This window comes from Plasmodium malariae (genome assembly GCF_900090045.1).
Source record: "Plasmodium malariae genome assembly, chromosome: 8".
NCBI classification, from domain to species: domain Eukaryota; phylum Apicomplexa; class Aconoidasida; order Haemosporida; family Plasmodiidae; genus Plasmodium; species Plasmodium malariae.
In genome coordinates this window covers 261,998-281,850 of record NC_041782.1, presented here as the reverse complement: position 1 = coordinate 281,850, position 19,853 = coordinate 261,998, and the positions used below count along the sequence as shown (strand labels likewise).

The 19,853-nt window shown below is 18.6% G+C and overlaps 2 protein-coding genes and 3 pseudogenes across 2 annotated transcripts, besides 3 other annotated features; all 5 read left to right on the top strand.

The window, feature by feature from the left end:
- The first annotated feature begins 1,192 nt into the window (after positions 1 to 1,192).
- Positions 1,193 to 2,147, top strand: PmUG01_08015700 (annotated as a pseudogene).
- Positions 1,193 to 2,147: a sequence feature (Plasmodium exported protein, unknown function, pseudogene).
- Positions 2,148 to 4,124: 1,977 nt separating this feature from the next.
- Positions 4,125 to 5,070, top strand: PmUG01_08015600 (annotated as a pseudogene).
- Positions 4,125 to 5,070: a sequence feature (fam-l protein, pseudogene).
- Positions 5,071 to 9,059: 3,989 nt separating this feature from the next.
- Positions 9,060 to 9,802, top strand: PmUG01_08015500 (annotated as a pseudogene).
- Positions 9,060 to 9,802: a sequence feature (PIR protein, pseudogene).
- A 3,402-nt stretch (positions 9,803 to 13,204) lies between these two features.
- PmUG01_08015400 (fam-l protein) lies at positions 13,205 to 14,215 on the top strand (the record flags this gene model as incomplete). Its single annotated transcript, XM_029004318.1, has 2 exons — positions 13,205 to 13,291; positions 13,418 to 14,215. The coding sequence occupies 2 exons, from the start codon at positions 13,205 to 13,207 to the stop codon at positions 14,213 to 14,215; spliced, it is 885 nt and encodes a 294-aa protein (XP_028861019.1).
- Positions 14,216 to 17,563: 3,348 nt separating this feature from the next.
- On the top strand, positions 17,564 to 18,457 carry PmUG01_08015300 (Plasmodium exported protein, unknown function; the record flags this gene model as incomplete). The annotated part of the gene is made up of 2 exons (XM_029004317.1): positions 17,564 to 17,566; positions 17,693 to 18,457. 2 exons carry the CDS (start codon positions 17,564 to 17,566, stop codon positions 18,455 to 18,457), a joined length of 768 nt encoding a protein of 255 aa, XP_028861018.1.
- Between the last annotated feature and the right edge of the window lie 1,396 nt (positions 18,458 to 19,853).

The window sequence follows — 19,853 nt, the reverse complement described above, 5'->3', positions numbered from 1 at the left end:
TCTTAAAAGTGGTATTCTTAAACTTAAATTAATATAAAGGATTAGAGCCAATATTATTTTTGGTAATTGTGCGATTTGCATATATAAAAATGCATACCTTAGAATATAAAACAGCTTAAATATTTAATTTGTTTTTGAAAATATATAGTTCGATCTAGAATAATTAAGGTACATATATAGATAAATGAAAGTAAAAAGGTTCACTACATTACAAAAAAACATTTTAATATATATCTTAGTACATTTTCATTTTTGTGTTACTATTAAATGTTAAAATACTTTAAGTAATTATATTAATTTCCGTAAAATCTATACTTGTGTGTATAAAATAATTATAGTTTATGTTTCAAAATACTGGTAAGAAATTTCAAATATATTAGTATAAATATAATATTTAGCTATAATATATATAAGATATCATTAATTTTGATTAATAAAGTATATGACAAATAAATTAAATGATTCATATATTAATGATAATATTAGTGAAGTTAATAAGTTGTTGATTTAGTTTAGTTTTACAAAAATTATTAGAATTTCTATGAAAAATTAAATTGAGAACCAAAAATATATAATTAATTTGATATTTTTAACATGTATTATACCAAAAAAAAAAGCATGTGTCATGATTAGTAAAACAAGGATATGTTCGCAAAAAATATATATTTTTAATTTTTTAACACTTTTGTTTCATTGTTATAAAAACTAATTTTTTTATCAATAATAACTACATTTTCCGAAATATAATATTTATAAAATTATAATAATTCCTAGGGAAACTTAAAAATAGTAATTATTCAAGAAACACCTAGAACAATAGCATATACCTATATTTTATACATTGTACATTCTATATAAATTTAATATTTTTTAATAATTAAAAATAATGAGAAAAAAATTGTTTAATCACTCTATTATGTAATTAAAATATACGTTGTGAATATATATGAATGAATTGAAATCCTGTAATTTTACTTATCGTTAATTTTTTATAAATAATATCAATAATGTAGTTTTAAAGAATCTTTTTTTAAGTATTTTTTTTAATAAGTAGTAAAATTTTCTATACATTTTAATTTAAAAAAAAAAAATATTAATAAAAATAAAAGAGGTATTTTTTTATTGTTAGAAGTGTCTAAAGTGATGTTCATTTTTTCTTTATTTTATATATTACTATATTAGAATCTATAACATGAAACAAAGTATTGAGTTCGCATGTTTTATCAAAATTTTTATGTTTATCATTTTAATTTGGACGTGTCATTTTTACAGTAACATGGTACATAAACGTTTTTTGAGGGAATTTGTTTTATTCATATTTACATTGTTTATTTTTATTATTTTTTTTGGAATGGGAATATTTATCCACTTTATATGAAATATTCACATTTTTTTTTTAGAGCAGGTTTAACAAAATTTTGATGAAAAGCATGGCTCTGATAAAAAACTATATAAACGAATTGATCGATTATTAGGAAAATGTGAAAAGAGTATTTTTGCAAATGTTGAGATTTAGAATTAAATATACCATATTATACAAAAAGAAGAATGAAGAAATATTTACAGTTGATAATGAAAAAAGGAAGAAAAAAAAGAAAAATTATATAGAAGCTTATTATTAAGGAAAATTGATTAAGCAACTTATGAAAAATAAAAAAACACCATGTTTCATAAATCATATAACCATTATGAAAAAAAAATAATGAATGGACTTGATGATAAAAATTTTTTTAAAAAATAATGTTAATTAATGATAACGATTACAAAAAATTAAAGCGTAAAAAATACGGGTTACGACTTAGTTTACTGTTATTATTGTTCGTGGTCCTATTAATAATACCTATATTAGATTTATCACTTGGTAGTTTTAAAAATCCAGGTAATATATTATTTGCATTATGTAACTTAATAAATACAACATCAACTGATTTTCCGAGTTTACCTCCAGCAGAAGGCTCATCTGATTTATTGCCCTCTATAAGTGATCAGAGTAATATACAGCAACATATAAAGCCGTTGGTATTCTGATATATTGTTTACCTATCTTAATATTTGGTATTATACTTATTCTAGGAATTTTTTATTACTATAAAAAAGTTATAAAACATAAAAAAATTAAGTATTTGAAAGCGTTCAATGAATGGTAAGAAATATGTTTATTTATGTAAGGAATCTTTGAATATTATGTACATCCTATAATATCATTAATGATATATTAAATATCAATATAATTACTTAGATTTTAATGCATGAACTTGCATATATGTAGTCCTATTTACACGTAAATGTAAAAAGAAAATGTTTTTTATTTTTTTTTTTGTAGATATGAATATTTGAACGTTTTTTAATTTGTAATTTAATAGATTCTTTCATCTGAATTAATTATCATGCCTTTATATATTTCCGTTTACATTCAAATATAAAAGAAAAATATATATTTCTACATTAAAATATATATGTAACATAGCAATTAATAATATTTTATTGAATTTGTTTATTAATCTATATATTAACAATAAATAATTCTTTTTATATTTTTTTTTTCATTTTCTAGTATAAAAATATAATTTTTTGGAGTTATTAAGAAAACGAATGAATATTTTTAAATGAACCATTAACATGCCTTGTTTTTATATATTAAAAGAAGTCATTATATTTATTGTATTGATATTTTTTTTTTTTTTTTACTTCAAAATAGTATTTTAAATTTCCTTTTTCCTCTTTCTTTTTTTAATTTTTTAATTTATTCGTTGGAAAAAAAAATATTTTTTTAAAAGAAAAGTAAAATTAAGTAAAATTTAAAATTTTTAGAATAATTTATTGCAAACGCAATAATTTTATAACTGTTATTATCTGGATTACACTACATATACAACAGAAATAATTGAACATATCGTTTGGGGGATATAGGTATTATTAAAAAGAACAGTTTTTTTTATTATTTATAATGTATAGGAAAAACATTTTTTGGAAAAAAAATGTTTGTAAAAGACCAAACAAAAACTAATATATTAGCTCTAATAGAGTTATTACAAATTTATTAAATGATATATTTTTGATAAATCATATTACTACACTTCCTTATTTCAGACTTACATATAATAAACTGCGCATCAATCTCATAGGTAATTTTATATTATTTTGACTATTTATAAATCATATTAATTATATGAAACAGTTATACATTAATTTCGCTGTTTCCTATTTTCATTATTTTTTAATATATTAATATTTTTTCAAATATACATATATGCATACATGATAAATGCGTTAGGGAGATTAATTTGAAAAATATACATTTAGAAATAATGTGAAAATTAAATTTAATTAAAAATTAAATTTCTTAAAAATATGATATAGAAATATAAAGTGTTTTGTTTGTTTTTAAATATATATATTTTTTTCATAAATTGAATAGTACGTTATATATTGAACTTCCTAAATATATTGTAAACCATAATATAAAGTACCTGTTTAAGTGACAAATAAAAAGTGTGTTATAATTCGAACAACAAAAAATGTTGTACAAGGTAATGAATACATTAAGTATTACAATTATTGTGTAGTTATAATATTTAATGTTTTATAAAATAAATAACACGTTTCCTCAGAGTGTAATATCTTAGAAATTATAATTAACAATAGGGAAACATGATTATAATTAGAAATTACTATCCTAATATATAAAATATATCAATATATCTATATTCTATACGTTTTATGCTATAAATTAAATGAGTAACCTGAAATAATAATATATAGTATATTTTTATTTTACTTGAAACGTTTCTATAAAAAAAACGTGTAATTAGTAGACTATATTGAATAATTAACTTATGCATTTTGAATATTTATGAATGAATTAAAAGTATAGTATTTTACTTAAAGTTATTTTTTATTCATAACGTAAATATTAAAAATTTATCATATATTTTTAAAGGTATTTTATTTTACTTTGCATTCTAAAACGTATTTTAGGTATATATATATTATTATCTTTCTAAGAATATATAATAAAAAAAAAAATTAAAAAAATATATACAGTGCGATTTCTGATTGAATGTATAATACTTATTTTAAATATAATTCTTTTTGAATAAATTACAACTTTCGAAAACTATATAATGGATCAAAACATTATATTATTATTTATTAAAATTTTAACGTTTATTCTTTTAACTTGGATATGTCACTTTTATAATGACATGGTATGATAGTATTATTCAAAGGAGTTTTTGTTATTTATATTTAATTGTTTATTTTTATTAATGCTTTTTTTTAGGATAAAAATATTTTTCTATTTATGAAAAAATGTTTAAATTTTTTGTTTTTTTAGAACACTTTAAATAAATATTGGATGAAAAATGCAGTTTTCGCAGAAAATTAAATTCAAGAAAATATCCATTATTAGCACAATATAAACAGGGGAAGGATCTATGTATTGCAAATTCTAAGGAAGAAATTCCAGATAATGAAGTCAATAAACAAAAAAATATATCTAATAATAAAAAAGGAGCAAACGGAAAACATAAGCAATCCTGTAGAAGTTCACTATATGTTCAGAAATACGGTAAAAATGTTGATGAAAATAAATGTATTACACCTAAAACCAAAAAATATTCGAATTATGAACAAAAAATATTTAAAGAACTTGATTATAATGATTACCTTAAAAATATCAAGATAATTGAAGATAAGGAATATAAAAAAGTAAAACGTAATAAACGCCGCATACGAATTTCTTTACTTTTGTTATTTATTTTGGTATTGATGATGCCAATATTAGATCTTTTACTAGAAAAACTTGCAACTGGTGGATTGTTGGGTTTATTAGGCTTGTTTTACATAAATACAGATGGAGGTGTAAATGCGATAGGCGGGGTGTTGGGCACATTATTCGCCATAGATGGATGGAGTAATTTACAAAAAGCATGTGCAACAACTATTTTTTTTTATTGCGTACCCTTTCTTGTATTTGCTCTAATATTTATATTAGGGATGATTTATTATTATAAAAAAGTTATAAAATATGAAAATATTAAATTTAAAAAAAGAATAAATAAGAAGTGATATGTGTTTTCCTGTAAAGATGAATTTAACTTAGAGTCATATTTTTAGTAACATATTTAACAACCATAACAATAACTATTTATATTTTATAAATACACCTAAATATATTGGTATTTTATGGGGAGGCAGTAAAAAAGTATGTTCTTATTTCTTTTGCTAATTTGAATTTTTGAATGTTTAATTAATTTTCGATTCGTATTTTATGGAACATCTTAAGCGTAAATAAATATATAGTATACGTATTTACACCTTCATGTTAAAGTATAATTTATAAAATATATATATGTACTTTAAAATTAATATATAATGGTATAATTCAGATAACTTTGGTGTGCTTAGTCACTTTCTATTTAACTAATCCTTTTTTTTTTTTTTGATAAATTTTAAAATGGTAATTCTTTTAGGTCATATTAGAAAATGTATTATTATTTCTAAAATAACAATAAATGTATTTTTTTTTTGTATTTAGCGTATATATATGAATAATTCTTGTTGTAGTAATACATATATATATTTTATTTACTCCCAAACAAGAATATTAATATTTATCCAATAAAATACATCTTATGAGAAATATTTTATAAAAGATACTAATTTTAAGAATTTAACAGACATAATGTTTCATATAATCTGTATGTGAAGATATAAATATACAATGAAATATTGTACTTTTAAATTATGCATTATTTATAAATGTCTACATATTTGGAGATTATAAAACAGTACAGTGATGTGAAGTTTTTAAAATAACTCTTATATTATTTTTGTATATAATTGTAGTGTTTACTCATTATTTTACAAATAAGTTGAATATATATTATATTGAAAATTTAGATTTAAATAATATATATATTTTATTTATTTTTTATGTCATTAGAGGTTTAAATTATTGGACAATAATTAAAAAAATATTAATGGATAATTTACAGGATTTCTTTGTAATTATTCTTTGTTGGGGATTAAATAATGGAGAGTTTACATATAATTTCTTAATATGAACTGTGGAATTATTTTCGTATTTATCTAATATTTATATTAGATATAATGAAGTTACTTCGTATTACATAAGACATTAGTGATATATTATTTTATACGCTGTTTTAGACTACTTAAACAGATTAATATTAAAATCTTAAAATATTATTTTTTACATATTCTTTGTAATTTTAATATATTATTATTTCTATTTATATTAAAAATAGCGTGAAAAAAGACAAATATACATAATAAAAGTATATAAAATATAACAGATATATGTAGAAATATCATTTAACGAACGATATTAAAAATTGAGATGAATAAATGTTCTAAATTAATAGAAAAATATTTATGAATAAGGAAAAAATATATATAATTATACTATTCTTAAATTTATATATAAAAATTATATGATGAATGTAAATGGAATTACAAAATATATATACATTAACGTTCAAATTATGATATAATGCGATTTTGAATATAATTAAATTCCATATTTGATAATATAAGAACACAGTAAATGAATATAAAACATCGCACTAATTATATGAACTGTAAGTTGATAATCTAAAAATGTATATAATAATCTGAAAAATGTATTTAATAAAAAATATTTTTAAAGAGATACTAATTTATTTATAGAGAAAATATTATGTTATATTAAATTATACATTTTATTTTGCTTTAAACATTAAATAATTTTTACTATATTATTAGCAAAAAAATTTTAAATGGTCTATTTTAATACTCTTAATAATAAAGTAATAGTAAATTAAATTTTATTCTTTTTAATTATTACATATATTGAAAAATATACACCAAAATATTTAATTCTTCAAAAATTAATATATATTTATATTTAATGATGATTACACAGAATTTTTTAGTCATTATATTTTAATAGAACATTGTTATATACATAAATATTTGATTTAGTAAATAAATTTTGTATTATTCTTATATTGACATCCTTATTAATTTATTTAAAAAAACTTATCATATATATAACGGAGAAAGTAAAAACTAGTAAAAATGTTTGCATTGTCTAAATATATAAATGAAAATAAATATATTTATTTTTTATATATGCGTAATTTTAATTTAAAATGTACGAATTTTGAAAAATAGGGATATTTAGATTATATATATATTTTTTTTTTAATTTTATTTTAAAAATTATATGTTTTATTTTCGATAGTGAATCAATTACAATCAAAAAAAATTTATTATTTTTGGTTAAAAAAAAGAACATAAATAAAATAATTGGAGAATTTTAGTAAAAAATACTTTAAAATACAATTTGAAGAAATTATATTTTAGGAATTGTCTTATTCATTACTAAAATAGATAGTCACTATAATTTTAATGTTTTTTACCTTTTTTGTATTCTTTGAGGTTTTACAATTAACTAAAAGTATAAGTAATGTTATATTAGTATATATAATATACTATATATATGAGAATATTATATAAAGGTTAAATTCAATTTTTAATAAAAAAATAGTATACATGGAAGGCAAAATTAGAAGATATTATGAACATAAAAAAGACTTATAAAAATAACGCTTTATATATTTATTAGCCATATTTGGTAATATTAAAAATATTATGTATTTGGAAGAGACCAAGAATTATACTTTGTCACGCATAATATTTTATCCTATATCTTTATATAGAAAAATATAACACGAAATTTTAAAATATTCACAATTTTTTATAATTTTAAATTCGAAATCTAAAATTTTAATATTTACAAATTTTCATAAATGCATATAATATCAGTATATTTAACTTAATGTATTTTATGTTTGAATCACTATAAAAATTGATAATAGGATTAATAATAATGATAAAGAAATTTATACTTCTTTCTGGATATTATGTAATAAAATATGTTTTATTGGCTCTTCTGTTTTTTACAACATTAATGTTATTATCATTTTAAAATTATATAATTAATCCGAAATAAATTTTTTTAATTATTTTTATGAAATTTTTCTTTAATAAGTCATATATAATACATTAATCTCTATATTCATGAATATAATTTATACATATGCATAAAATAATTAAAAGATTTAAATAATAAATTGATCGGCTAATCGCTTTTACAATTAAAATATGCATATACTAGTGAGATAGAAGAATTTGGACAAATAAACTTTTTAAATTATACATGATGATAAGTGAAAAAAATTATAGATTTATTCAGTTATTATATTATATTTTTCTTATTATAAGTACATTCATATAATATATATACGATTTCTATAAGTTCTTCTTAATTATGTCATAATAAATGATAAATTAAAGCACTTATATTTACTATAATTATGTGTTATTCATTGTATATGAACTATTATTAAATAACAAAAAACATTGTTCTTATTTTTATTATTATAAATAAATGGTATTTAAAAAATAAATATGAAATAAGTTTATTAGATAAAATACAATTTCATTGTAAGAAGTATTGTATTAAAATTTTTTATAAATATCTATTCATTCTTTAACATATATAGAATAAGTAGTTAATACAAAAAAATATATAAATATCATTTTTCCTTACATTTTTATAATAAAATTGGTTATTCATTCCTTCACTATTTAAAAGAAGTATTATTAAAAATGTTATGTCCATTTATTTCATTGTTGATAATTAATAAAAAATTTATTTTATAATTTCTTAGACGTCAAAGTAAAAAATGTAAATATTGGCAGATTTTTTACATAATGTATGAACAACCATATGTGGAAATATTAGAATTTCTTATTGTTAATGTATTCAGATTTAGAAGAATTTTTCAAAGATGGCTGTAAGTATGCATTTATACATTTAATTTACCTAATAATTTTTATTAACTAATTTGAATATTATAATATATAGGTTATTTAGTATTAATTTCCTAAAATTTTTAATATACTTGTATTATCGTGCTTTTATTTCATTTTGATTTTTTACTTTTGCTTTTAAGAAATTAGAAGGAAGTAAGAAGGATCAAATTTTGATGCACTTTGAAGCTGATGTTGAACTTCATGATTCATCAAAATCATTTACATTATTAAATCCTTTAAAGAATGATAATGAAAATTTATATAAGATTGGTTGTAAGCTTGATCACAATTATAAAAATATAGAAGTAATAAGAACAATGATTGGCACAAGTTATAGTGTTAGTGATACTGAGTACTGTGGTTTTTTGAATGAATGGTTAAATAAAGAAAAAATTGATTATATATTTAGTGGATCCAAATGCAAAGGTAATATAAAATTATTGGAAAAATAAATTGAAGAACTTTGGAAACAATTAGAAAAAGATATAGAGGACAGATATTCGTACAAAAGAAGTACAACAATCTATAAATGTTCTGTTCTGCCTGAGCTGAAGACTGCTTTATTTGTGGGTTTTACGCTTCTGGGAACTTTTCTGATTATATTTTATTTTTGTATAAAGTATTATAAGAATTATCGTTAAAAATTATCAAAATTTAGGACAAAAAATATACATAATTTTCAATAAAATAATATTATTTATATATATATATAACATTTTTCATTCTTTTTTATTTTATATAATAGTTTAGTCCCATTGGACCCCGGATTCACAGTTGTCGAAATAAAAAAAAAAGAATAACGAAGAACATCGTTCTAGAGGAATCATGTGAATTATTAGAAAGATCTTCTGAAAATGTGATTTCACCCACAGAAGACGGAAGAATTAGGATAGGTTATAATTCTGCAGGAAATTAGCAATATACATATAATACACAATAAGAGATTTATTTTCATATTTATATAAGGAATGAAAAGGTTATTTCATAAATATTTTTATATGCAGTAAAGATTATAAAAAATAAAATAGTAGGCATATAATTAGAACATACAAATATCGTGAAAATAATATTTTACACTTATTAATATAAGATATTAATGTTAATACTATTTTGAGCATAATCTATTACAACAATTTCTATTTTGTTATAGATTAGAATAGAAATTTATGATGAATATATCGTATTTCCTTTAATAAAATATATATTTCCTAAGCTAAATATTGTGAACTATAAATCTATTAATTATATAATTCTGCATAATATTTAACTAAAATGTTTATGTGACAATTATTCTCATTCTAACATATGGAAAATCCTATCTTTTATATAATCAGGTGTTTTAGTTGTTATGATTTTTATGAGTCCAATATTATTTTCTTGAATATCCAAATAAAACAAATGAGATATGTTAATTAATATTGAAGCAAAAATCTATAATTAGGTTCCTAAAATAATTCCAAATATTAAAAATAAAACATGATTAAACATGTTATATATTCCAAGTTTCGAACAATATACTTTTGAATTTAAAATCGTTAAATATTTATATAATATATAGAATATATATGTTGTTAAGAAGATATATAAATAATATATATTTTATTTTTTATTAATACAGAAATAATTATAATAATTCATATTATCATATTTTTTACTTACACTTCTTTATATTATTCATATATTTATTCTGTATATAATAGCTATAATAATGAATAAAACTAATGTATATTTATAAATACATTAATGTAACAATAATTATACTATTATTTTTCATCTTATATATTATACATACAGTATAGCAGTATTATCATGCTTTAATTATCTTAATATTTTTTAAACGTATAACTGTATATTTTTATTTGAATATAAAGTGAGTTATTATTATTACTAATTCATTTGTATCGAATATATTTTCATTTATTTCCTACATATACACATGAAATATTTATATATATATATTTATTTGATTTACATAAATATATCAGAGAATGAAAAATATGAAATAAGAAAAAGAAAATAGACAGCAAATATATATCTGCATATAATGAAAAATTATAATGTCTTTCATTTGTTTTAATATACCTTTATTAATTATATATGAGGTATTAGTTTATATTTTATGCATTATTTCTATATGAAGAGACTATACATATATAGGAAATGAATTATTTTATGAATTACATTATTAATATTCATATTTCATTATTAATAATTTTGCAGTTACTTATAGTACTTTATTTTTTATATGTAGTATGCACTAATACGCAAGCACGAAATATATATTCCGTATAGCTAAATGAATTTTACTATAATAACTAGAATATTTAGTGCAAAGTTATTATTGAACATATTATATTAATATAACTTTTATTAATAAAATTTACTAACTAGAAATAAAACCGTCCAAAGATTAAATATTACCTTTTTTATATCATAAACTTTTAGATGAGATAAATTCATAAATAAGAGAATATAAACAAAAAAGAAAACAAACATTAAAATAAATAATAATATAATAAATGACATAATTCTTAAATATTTAGAATATATTTAAGTAAATAAATAAGTGTTTACAAGAAAAAAGATAAGTATACTTGAAAATTTGAAATTCATAAAAATGGCCAAAATGTTTCATTGACCTTTTAATGTAAAAAATATATCTTATTACATATTGGGAAACAAAAATAATTTTAAAAAAAATTGCAAATAAAAATGAAAATCAGTGAAATTAATAAAAAATGAGAAATGCATGGAATTACATATATGCCATATAGTTTATAGATTATTAGAACACACAGAAAAATGCGCTAAGTAAAAATATCAAATTATTATCTATCTTTCTTCCTAATATATATTATGGTTTGGCGTAATTTCAAGAATATTAAATTAATTTAAGTCGTGATTAAATTATGATATATGAAAACATTTATATGAATTATATTGTTATCCAAAATTACCACAAATTATTAATAGAAAATATAAATTTCTGCATTGATGAATAATTCTTTAAGTTGAAAATGTTTAATAACTTTTAATATGTTTTATTTGAAATAAAAAATGAATGGTATCATGATTTTTAATTGATATAAAAAATTAACATTTTTAGAAATTCATAATCGCCATGTAAAACATTCAAGCTTAAAAAAAAAGAATTTCATATATAATACATATAATGGACAACTACGTAATGTATTAGAATTTATAAAACGTGGTATTAATAAAAATATTTTTATAAAGCTAAGATTTTAAAGATATACTTAATATAATATATTCAATATTTGCACGAAAAATTATAATATCATACTATATATATATGAAATTATATTTAATACTTCTATATGTAAGGTAAAATCCACTTTAAGTAACACCTGCAGAAAACATTTTTATAATAAAACATATGTTTGTTTATTACTTTTATTCACTTCCCTCTCTTATATTAACAGTTCTTTTAAAAATATATATTAATTAAAAAAAAATGGAAAAAAATTAATCAACGTATTTTAAAATATTGCAATTACTAATAACAGGAATAAAGCTTAATTAAAAATTATAATTTTCACAGATTATTATACCAAAATAAAAAAAATATAATTTATTTACCTTAAAAATATATATTGTTCTGTACATTTGATAGTACGATCTATATTCTACATTTTAAATATATTACATCCTGTAAATAATTGAGAATGTTATAATTAATATATCATAGAATGGTGTACAAAATATTTTTTTCCTAAATACCATTATATTATATTATTATTATTATTATTAATGTTTTATAACAATAACATATTTTTCCATTGTATTATTACAAAATAAAAATTATTAATAAAGTTTCATTGTTAAAATTTATTATTATTTTTTCCATATATACAACAATATATTCTCTATATACTATACATTCCATATTCTATATAAGGTCTATAATTTGAAATATAAAAAAATAATATATTACATTCATATTTTATTTTAAAATGGATTAAATATCAAATTATAAAAATACTCTAATATTTAAATAATTACTTTATATATTTTTAATATGCATCAATGTATACAAATTACATTCTTCTAATGCGTTAATTTTTTTATAAAGAACACTTATATAAATATTTCATAGTATATGTTTAAAGTTTCTTTTCATATACTATGTTGTAAAAAACATAACATTTATATTTAATTTATTTTGTTTTTAATAAAAAAATACTAAAAAAAAAACATATTATATAAATAATTATAGTGTATCATATATGTAAGAGGATATTATATTACTGTTAATTGTTTTTATGTTGAATACATTACAACATTCAAGATTTATAAAATGGAGAAAAAATTGAACATTAAATTTTTTATTAAAATTTTTACGTTTATATTTTTATGTAGGATATGTTATTTTTGCCATTATGTGGTATGATAATTTTGTTAAGGAAAATTTGCGTTATTCGTACATATTCGTTTAAGTTTTTTTTTAAATACAACAATTTTACATGAAATTATTTATTTTTTTAAATGATATATAATTACCTTTTTTCAGTATATATTTAACAAACGTTTGGATGAGATGCACAAATATGGAAGAAATGTGCATATGAGGACTTATCGATTATTAGCAAAATGTAAACAGGATACGGATTCAAGTATTATAGGATTAAAACAAAATATATCTAATAATGGAAATAACGAAAAAAATGATATATGTTATAGTGAAAAAGGGAGCTCAACGAAAAAGAAACAGCCATATGAAAATTCACTAAGAAATAGCAAAGGCCATAAGGAAGATTTGAAAAATAAATCTTGTATATTTGAAACAAAAAAATATTCTCATATGGAAAAGAAAATATTCAAAGAATTAGATTATGTAGATTTTCTTAAAAATAACAGGACGCTTAATGATAAGACATACAAAAAAATAATAGGAAAAAAGTTAGTATTCAGATTTTCTTTACCTGTATTATTGTTACTGTTTTTTATAGCAGTAGTCATAGCAGAATTTTCACTGGGAGCTATAGGTAGTAATAGTTTACTATATTATTTAGGCTTAACGAAGGGAAATTTAGAATCATGGGCCAAAAATGATACTTTGTCTTCTATTCTTACATGGTTAAAAAAGTTAGAGGGGTTTTGGAAGCACGGTAATTTTTGGGGATCGAGCACGTCATGTGGAGTGTGCACAACAACGGAAATAGCTAATGAGTGCGTATTAGGACGATTATTAGGTCATCTAATATATTTCATTCCTTTATTTTTATTAGGTATTACTCTTATATTGGGAGTTGTTTATTACCATAAAAAAGTCAAAAAATACAAAAAAATTAAGTTTAGGAAAAGGTAAAATAAATAGTATGCAATATATGTATTTCTGTAAAGTAATTATTATGAAATAATAATCGTAATATCTTTGTATATTTATTTATTTTAACATATGCATAACTTCTTATATTTTAAAAATCAACCTAATTATTCGTGGCTTTTTTGATACACAATATTAAATAATATGTTTTTAGTTTTTTTGTGAATTTGAATATTTGATATTTTTCATTTCTTATTTTAATGTATGACTTTATCATAATAATATATTATTGTTAACAGATACATTTTAGTATTAAAATAAATTTGAATAAACATATATATATGTACGTTAACTTTTATATATAATAGGACAAATCATATACTTTTACAGAATTCAAGTGTTAATTTATATTTAAACAATATGAAATGGTTTTGTATTTTTCCTTTTTTATTGGTCTAATATTATTAATTTTTGATAAAATTAAAAAAACTATTATTTTATTTTTTTTTTTAAATATATAAGTCTGTTTTTTGCATTTAATGAAATGAACTGTTTATACTCTATTTCCCGGACATATATATACTGTTCATTAAAATTAACTACAAAAGTTATGTTTTTATATATCGAAACTTATATAATAAAAAAGATTAATATTTTAATGCAAATAGATGTTACATATAAAAGTGAATAAAATAAATTATCATATTAATATGTATGATTCATTAAATAAGAATTTTGTTTAGTATAATATATAATGCTATAGAAACTATGTAAAGAGTAGAATAAATGAAAAGGTTATTAATTAAATAATATATATAAATAAAAAAAATGTTTGAGCAAATAATTCTTTTTTGGGGGATCAAGTATAAATTATATGTATAATATAAATAGGATGTAATATTCTTTTTAAATAACTTATTATATGCATGTTAACGTATGTATGTATTTAGAGGGGGAATTATTATATGGATTAATAAGAATAATAAGGGCATATGAAGAAAAATATATATCTGGAAATCATGATAATGTAAAAGACGCATATAAATTATATAATTTTATTAACAGGTTATTTTATTTAAGATATATATTATTATAAGGATATAATAATGATTAAAGTCTAAGGTTATAGACAAAGAAGGGTAACATTTTTACAGTAAAAATATAAAAGGATTATGTATTACTGAATAAATACAAACAAATTTTATATTGTAATTGTAAAAATATTTTTACCATATCTTAGAAAAAAATATTCAAGATAAAAATGTGAAATACATTATATGTATAAACATTTAACATTTTTCGTTAAAAGAACAATATATTAATATAAATGATGCATTTACAACAATATATCAACTCAAAATTATTGAATATTCATTTGAATAATAAATATATTGCAAGACTGATATGTATATATACATATTCTTAATACACTGTATAGTTATATACAATGCAGAAAACTGAATATATTATGAACAATAAATTATTTGTACATCATAATTTCTTTTTATAAAGTATTTCAGACAAATATATATATAACTAAGAAACAAAGAAGACTAAAAGTATATTCAGAATCAGTGAATCTTTATAATACTGATAAATTCTTTATATATGTAAATATTTAGTAAGTTTTTTTTATATATATAGTGTATATTTTTAACAGTTATATATATGTATTATTATGAATTCTTAAAATGGATTAATGTGTATTTTATATGGAAATATTTACTTTAAGCAAACAATTGAAATGATCAATTTATCATAAAAATACCGATGTAACTATGTCAATGCTTATGAAAATGTTGCAAGAACACTATAAATCGCTTAAAATACATAGATATAATTATGTTAATTTTTATAATTTTTTTTTGGAATTTAAAAATAGTATTATATATTTAACTGTTTTTTCGTTTTTATATTTTGTTAATTACTTCCATAAAAGACTAATATTTTAGATGTAAAATGAAATATTATAATGTTACTTAGTTACCATAATATTTTATACACATAACATGTTTATAATTATTTGTATCTCTGTTATTGTATGTTAAGATCAGAATAATTTAAACACGTTATATGTTTTCTCATAAATATATTTTTAACAGAATACTATTTATTTATGTTAATTGTTTAATATACATTTGTACATTTTGTACCTCACATGCAAGTGTAAAAAAAAATAAATAAAAATTAATATAATTTTTTTAAAACTGTCAACATAAAAATTACTAAATCACATATTTCAGTAAATTTTATCGTTATTCTTTCCTATTTATGAATGTATTATAACTTTTATATCATTCTTATTTTAAAATTTATTTTATTTAAAATATTATTAAATTGATGAATTAGCATGAAATATATTAATGTTATTTTAATCTTCGTTATTATTTATTTCTTTTTTCATATTAATATTTTTTCTAAATATATTTATAATTTAGAGAAAAAAAACTGTATTAGACTGTTGAAAAACATTTTATATAAAAATAAAAGTATAAAAAAGCATAATCAAAAATTCCATTTTTCAAAATTTATGATAAAAAAAAAAAGATATTTTTTATTTACCTGTAAAATATGTATTCATTTTTATATGAAATAGTAAATTGTATGTTATATTCTCTGGATAAATTATAAAGTATAACAGAATATATTTATTAAAGTATCATCTAAAAAATATTATATTGTTTATGTATTACAACAGGTTGTAAAATTTTTTTTATTTTTTATTATTACTATTATTATATTTTTAAAACAGAAAATATTTTTTAGCGATAATAAGAACATTTTTATAATTATAATGGTATACATTTATAATTATTAAATGGAAAGTATAATTGAAATTAATTATTATTCTTCTAATATATAGAACAGTATAATATCTCCATTCTATAGGTTACATATGGTAAATAAAAAGAATAATTTTAAATATTAAGAAAAAACATAAGTTTTTTTTTTGGAATTTGATTTATAGAAAAATTCATTTTATAATTCTTCTAAGTTAAATAATTAACTTATGCATTTTGAACACATATGAATAAATTTAAATTATATAAATATGATTAAATTTAATTATTTATAAATAATTTTACTGTTAAAATTTTATAATGGCTTTATAAATGTAATTTCTTTTTTTTTTTTGTGTATAAAGTAAACATGTACCATAATTTTATATATTTTTTTATGTTTTTATAAAGAAATAACAAAAGGAAATTAAAAAAATAAACTAAGTAACTTTTATTATTGCTGAAGTATTATACTGTTTTTTATTTTTGTAGTATATTTTATGTATTGCAGTATTAAGGAACTAAACATGGAACAAAAAATTAAGTTACTCTTTTTTATTAAAATTTTTACGTTTATATTTTAACTTGGTTATGTCTTCTTTACAGTGATATGGTATTGATAAAATTTTTTTATTATAATTTTATTATTCATATTTTTAATATTTTTTTTTATTAATTATTTATTTTAGAATGAGATTATTTATTTTTTATGTAACAAATGATTAATTTGTTTGTTTAGAATATATTTGACAAATACTTGGATGAGAGAAACAATTTTGATAGAATGTTATATACAAGAAATTATCGATCACTAGTAATCTATGAAAATGAAATATATTCCAGTTTTGGAAGGTCAGAGAAGGAGATACCTTATTGTTTTAAAAAAACGAATGAAAAAAATTTTACAATTAATAATGAAAAAAGGAACAAAAAAAAAAGTGAACATTCATATAAAACGTCATTAATTAATAATAAAGGTTATAAGGAACCTATGAAATGTAATAGTAAAATATTTCATAGAACATGTTCCGATTTCGAAAGAAAATTTTTAAATGCACTTGATAAAATGTGCTTTTTGAAAAAGATAAGAATGAATAATGATGAATCTTACAGAAAATTAAAAAATAAAAAATATAAATTGCGACTTGGTTTGCTTTTATTAGTTTTCTTGCTTGTGTTAATGATACCCATGTTAGATTTATCATTCACATATGGGGGACAAAAAAATGGATTATTGGGTACATTAGGGCTGTTATCTGTAACTGTTACCAGAAGGATTAATTCGCTTTTTTTAGGTGGTGATATTACAATAAGTGGACCTATAGTAACATGGTTTGGACTAAGTCAGAAGAATTTTGTAGGAATTGAAACAGCAGTGAGTATTCTCTTTTATTGCGTGCCTTTCTTTATACTAGCTATAATACTTATAACAGCGGTTGTTTATTACTATAAAAATTCCATAAAAAATCAAAAAATAAAGTTCAAAGAAACATTCTATGAATAATATGAAATGTGGCTCTGTTTGTAATGGAGCCTTAAATATAAAATAATATATATGATATCATTAGTCATATACTTAATAAACACACCCATAACTGTTTATATACTATAAATGGACTTCATTTATTTTGATTACTTTATAGGTAAAAATAAAAAAATATGTTATTATTTTTTCTATGAATTTCACTATATAAATGTTTTTCAATTTGTATTTTAAAGTATGGTTTCATTTTAATTAAATATGACTTATTATATATATGTTTTTGTAATTAAATAGATTCTTAAAACAAATATGTTTGTTTGCTAAGATTAATTTATAATAGTATAATTCGTATGTAATTTTATTGAAGTCATGACTTCACCCGTATTTTAATTATAAATAACTGTTCTTATAATTTATGCAATTCAGTATAATGATTATGTGGTTATTTATATTAATAAAATTACTATTAGCATTAAATTAAAAATAAATATGTACTGTTTTCTATTTTTTGAATGAAAATAGTATAAAAATCGTTGTACCTATATATAATTTTTTTATTTTTTTATTTTTTAATTCTTTCCAAGGAATTATAATATTTTATATATAGAAAAATAATATAAATTTTTATTTATGATGATTGAAATAAAATTTGGGGAATATATTATTTTTACAATTATCATTATAATATTTCCAATACCCAAGGAAGAGTAATACATGAAAAAATATATATTTGCTCTTAATTATGCTTTTAATAAAATGTTGTTTTATATTTAACCTGATATATTATAAATCACATCTAAAATATATTCATGACATTATATGATTATAAGTGAATATATAAAATATAATATATTATTTCAAAAATTGGCAACACAAAAATTACTAAATCATAAATCTTTGTAGTTTATAATTTTATTCTTTCTTATATGTTATATGAAAATTCTAAACTACATATTATTTTTATGTGTAAACTCATTTCATTTTAAATATTTTTATATAAGAATAAATGTATGAAATATTTTTATTTATACTAATTTTACTAATAATTCTATCTTTTTCATATATATATATATTTTTTCTTTTTTTATTAATATATATTAATGTAAATATTTTGAATTAAAGAAAAGAAGAAAAATATTAAGCATAGAAATTTTAAAACATATTAATTAGAAATAATAACATAAGTTAAACTTAATTAAATATTAGAAACTTATAAAATAAGATATAAAAATGAAAAAATTACTTGTTATTTGCATTTAAAAACTATATTTCTTTATAGATTAGATACCATGTTGCAAATTCAATACTTTAATAATATTATAATCCAAAATAGTAAGTTTTAGTTTAGTTATCATTTAAATTATGTTTAATAGCTTATATAAGAGAAAACGTTGTTGGTCTACATCTTTTTTGTCTT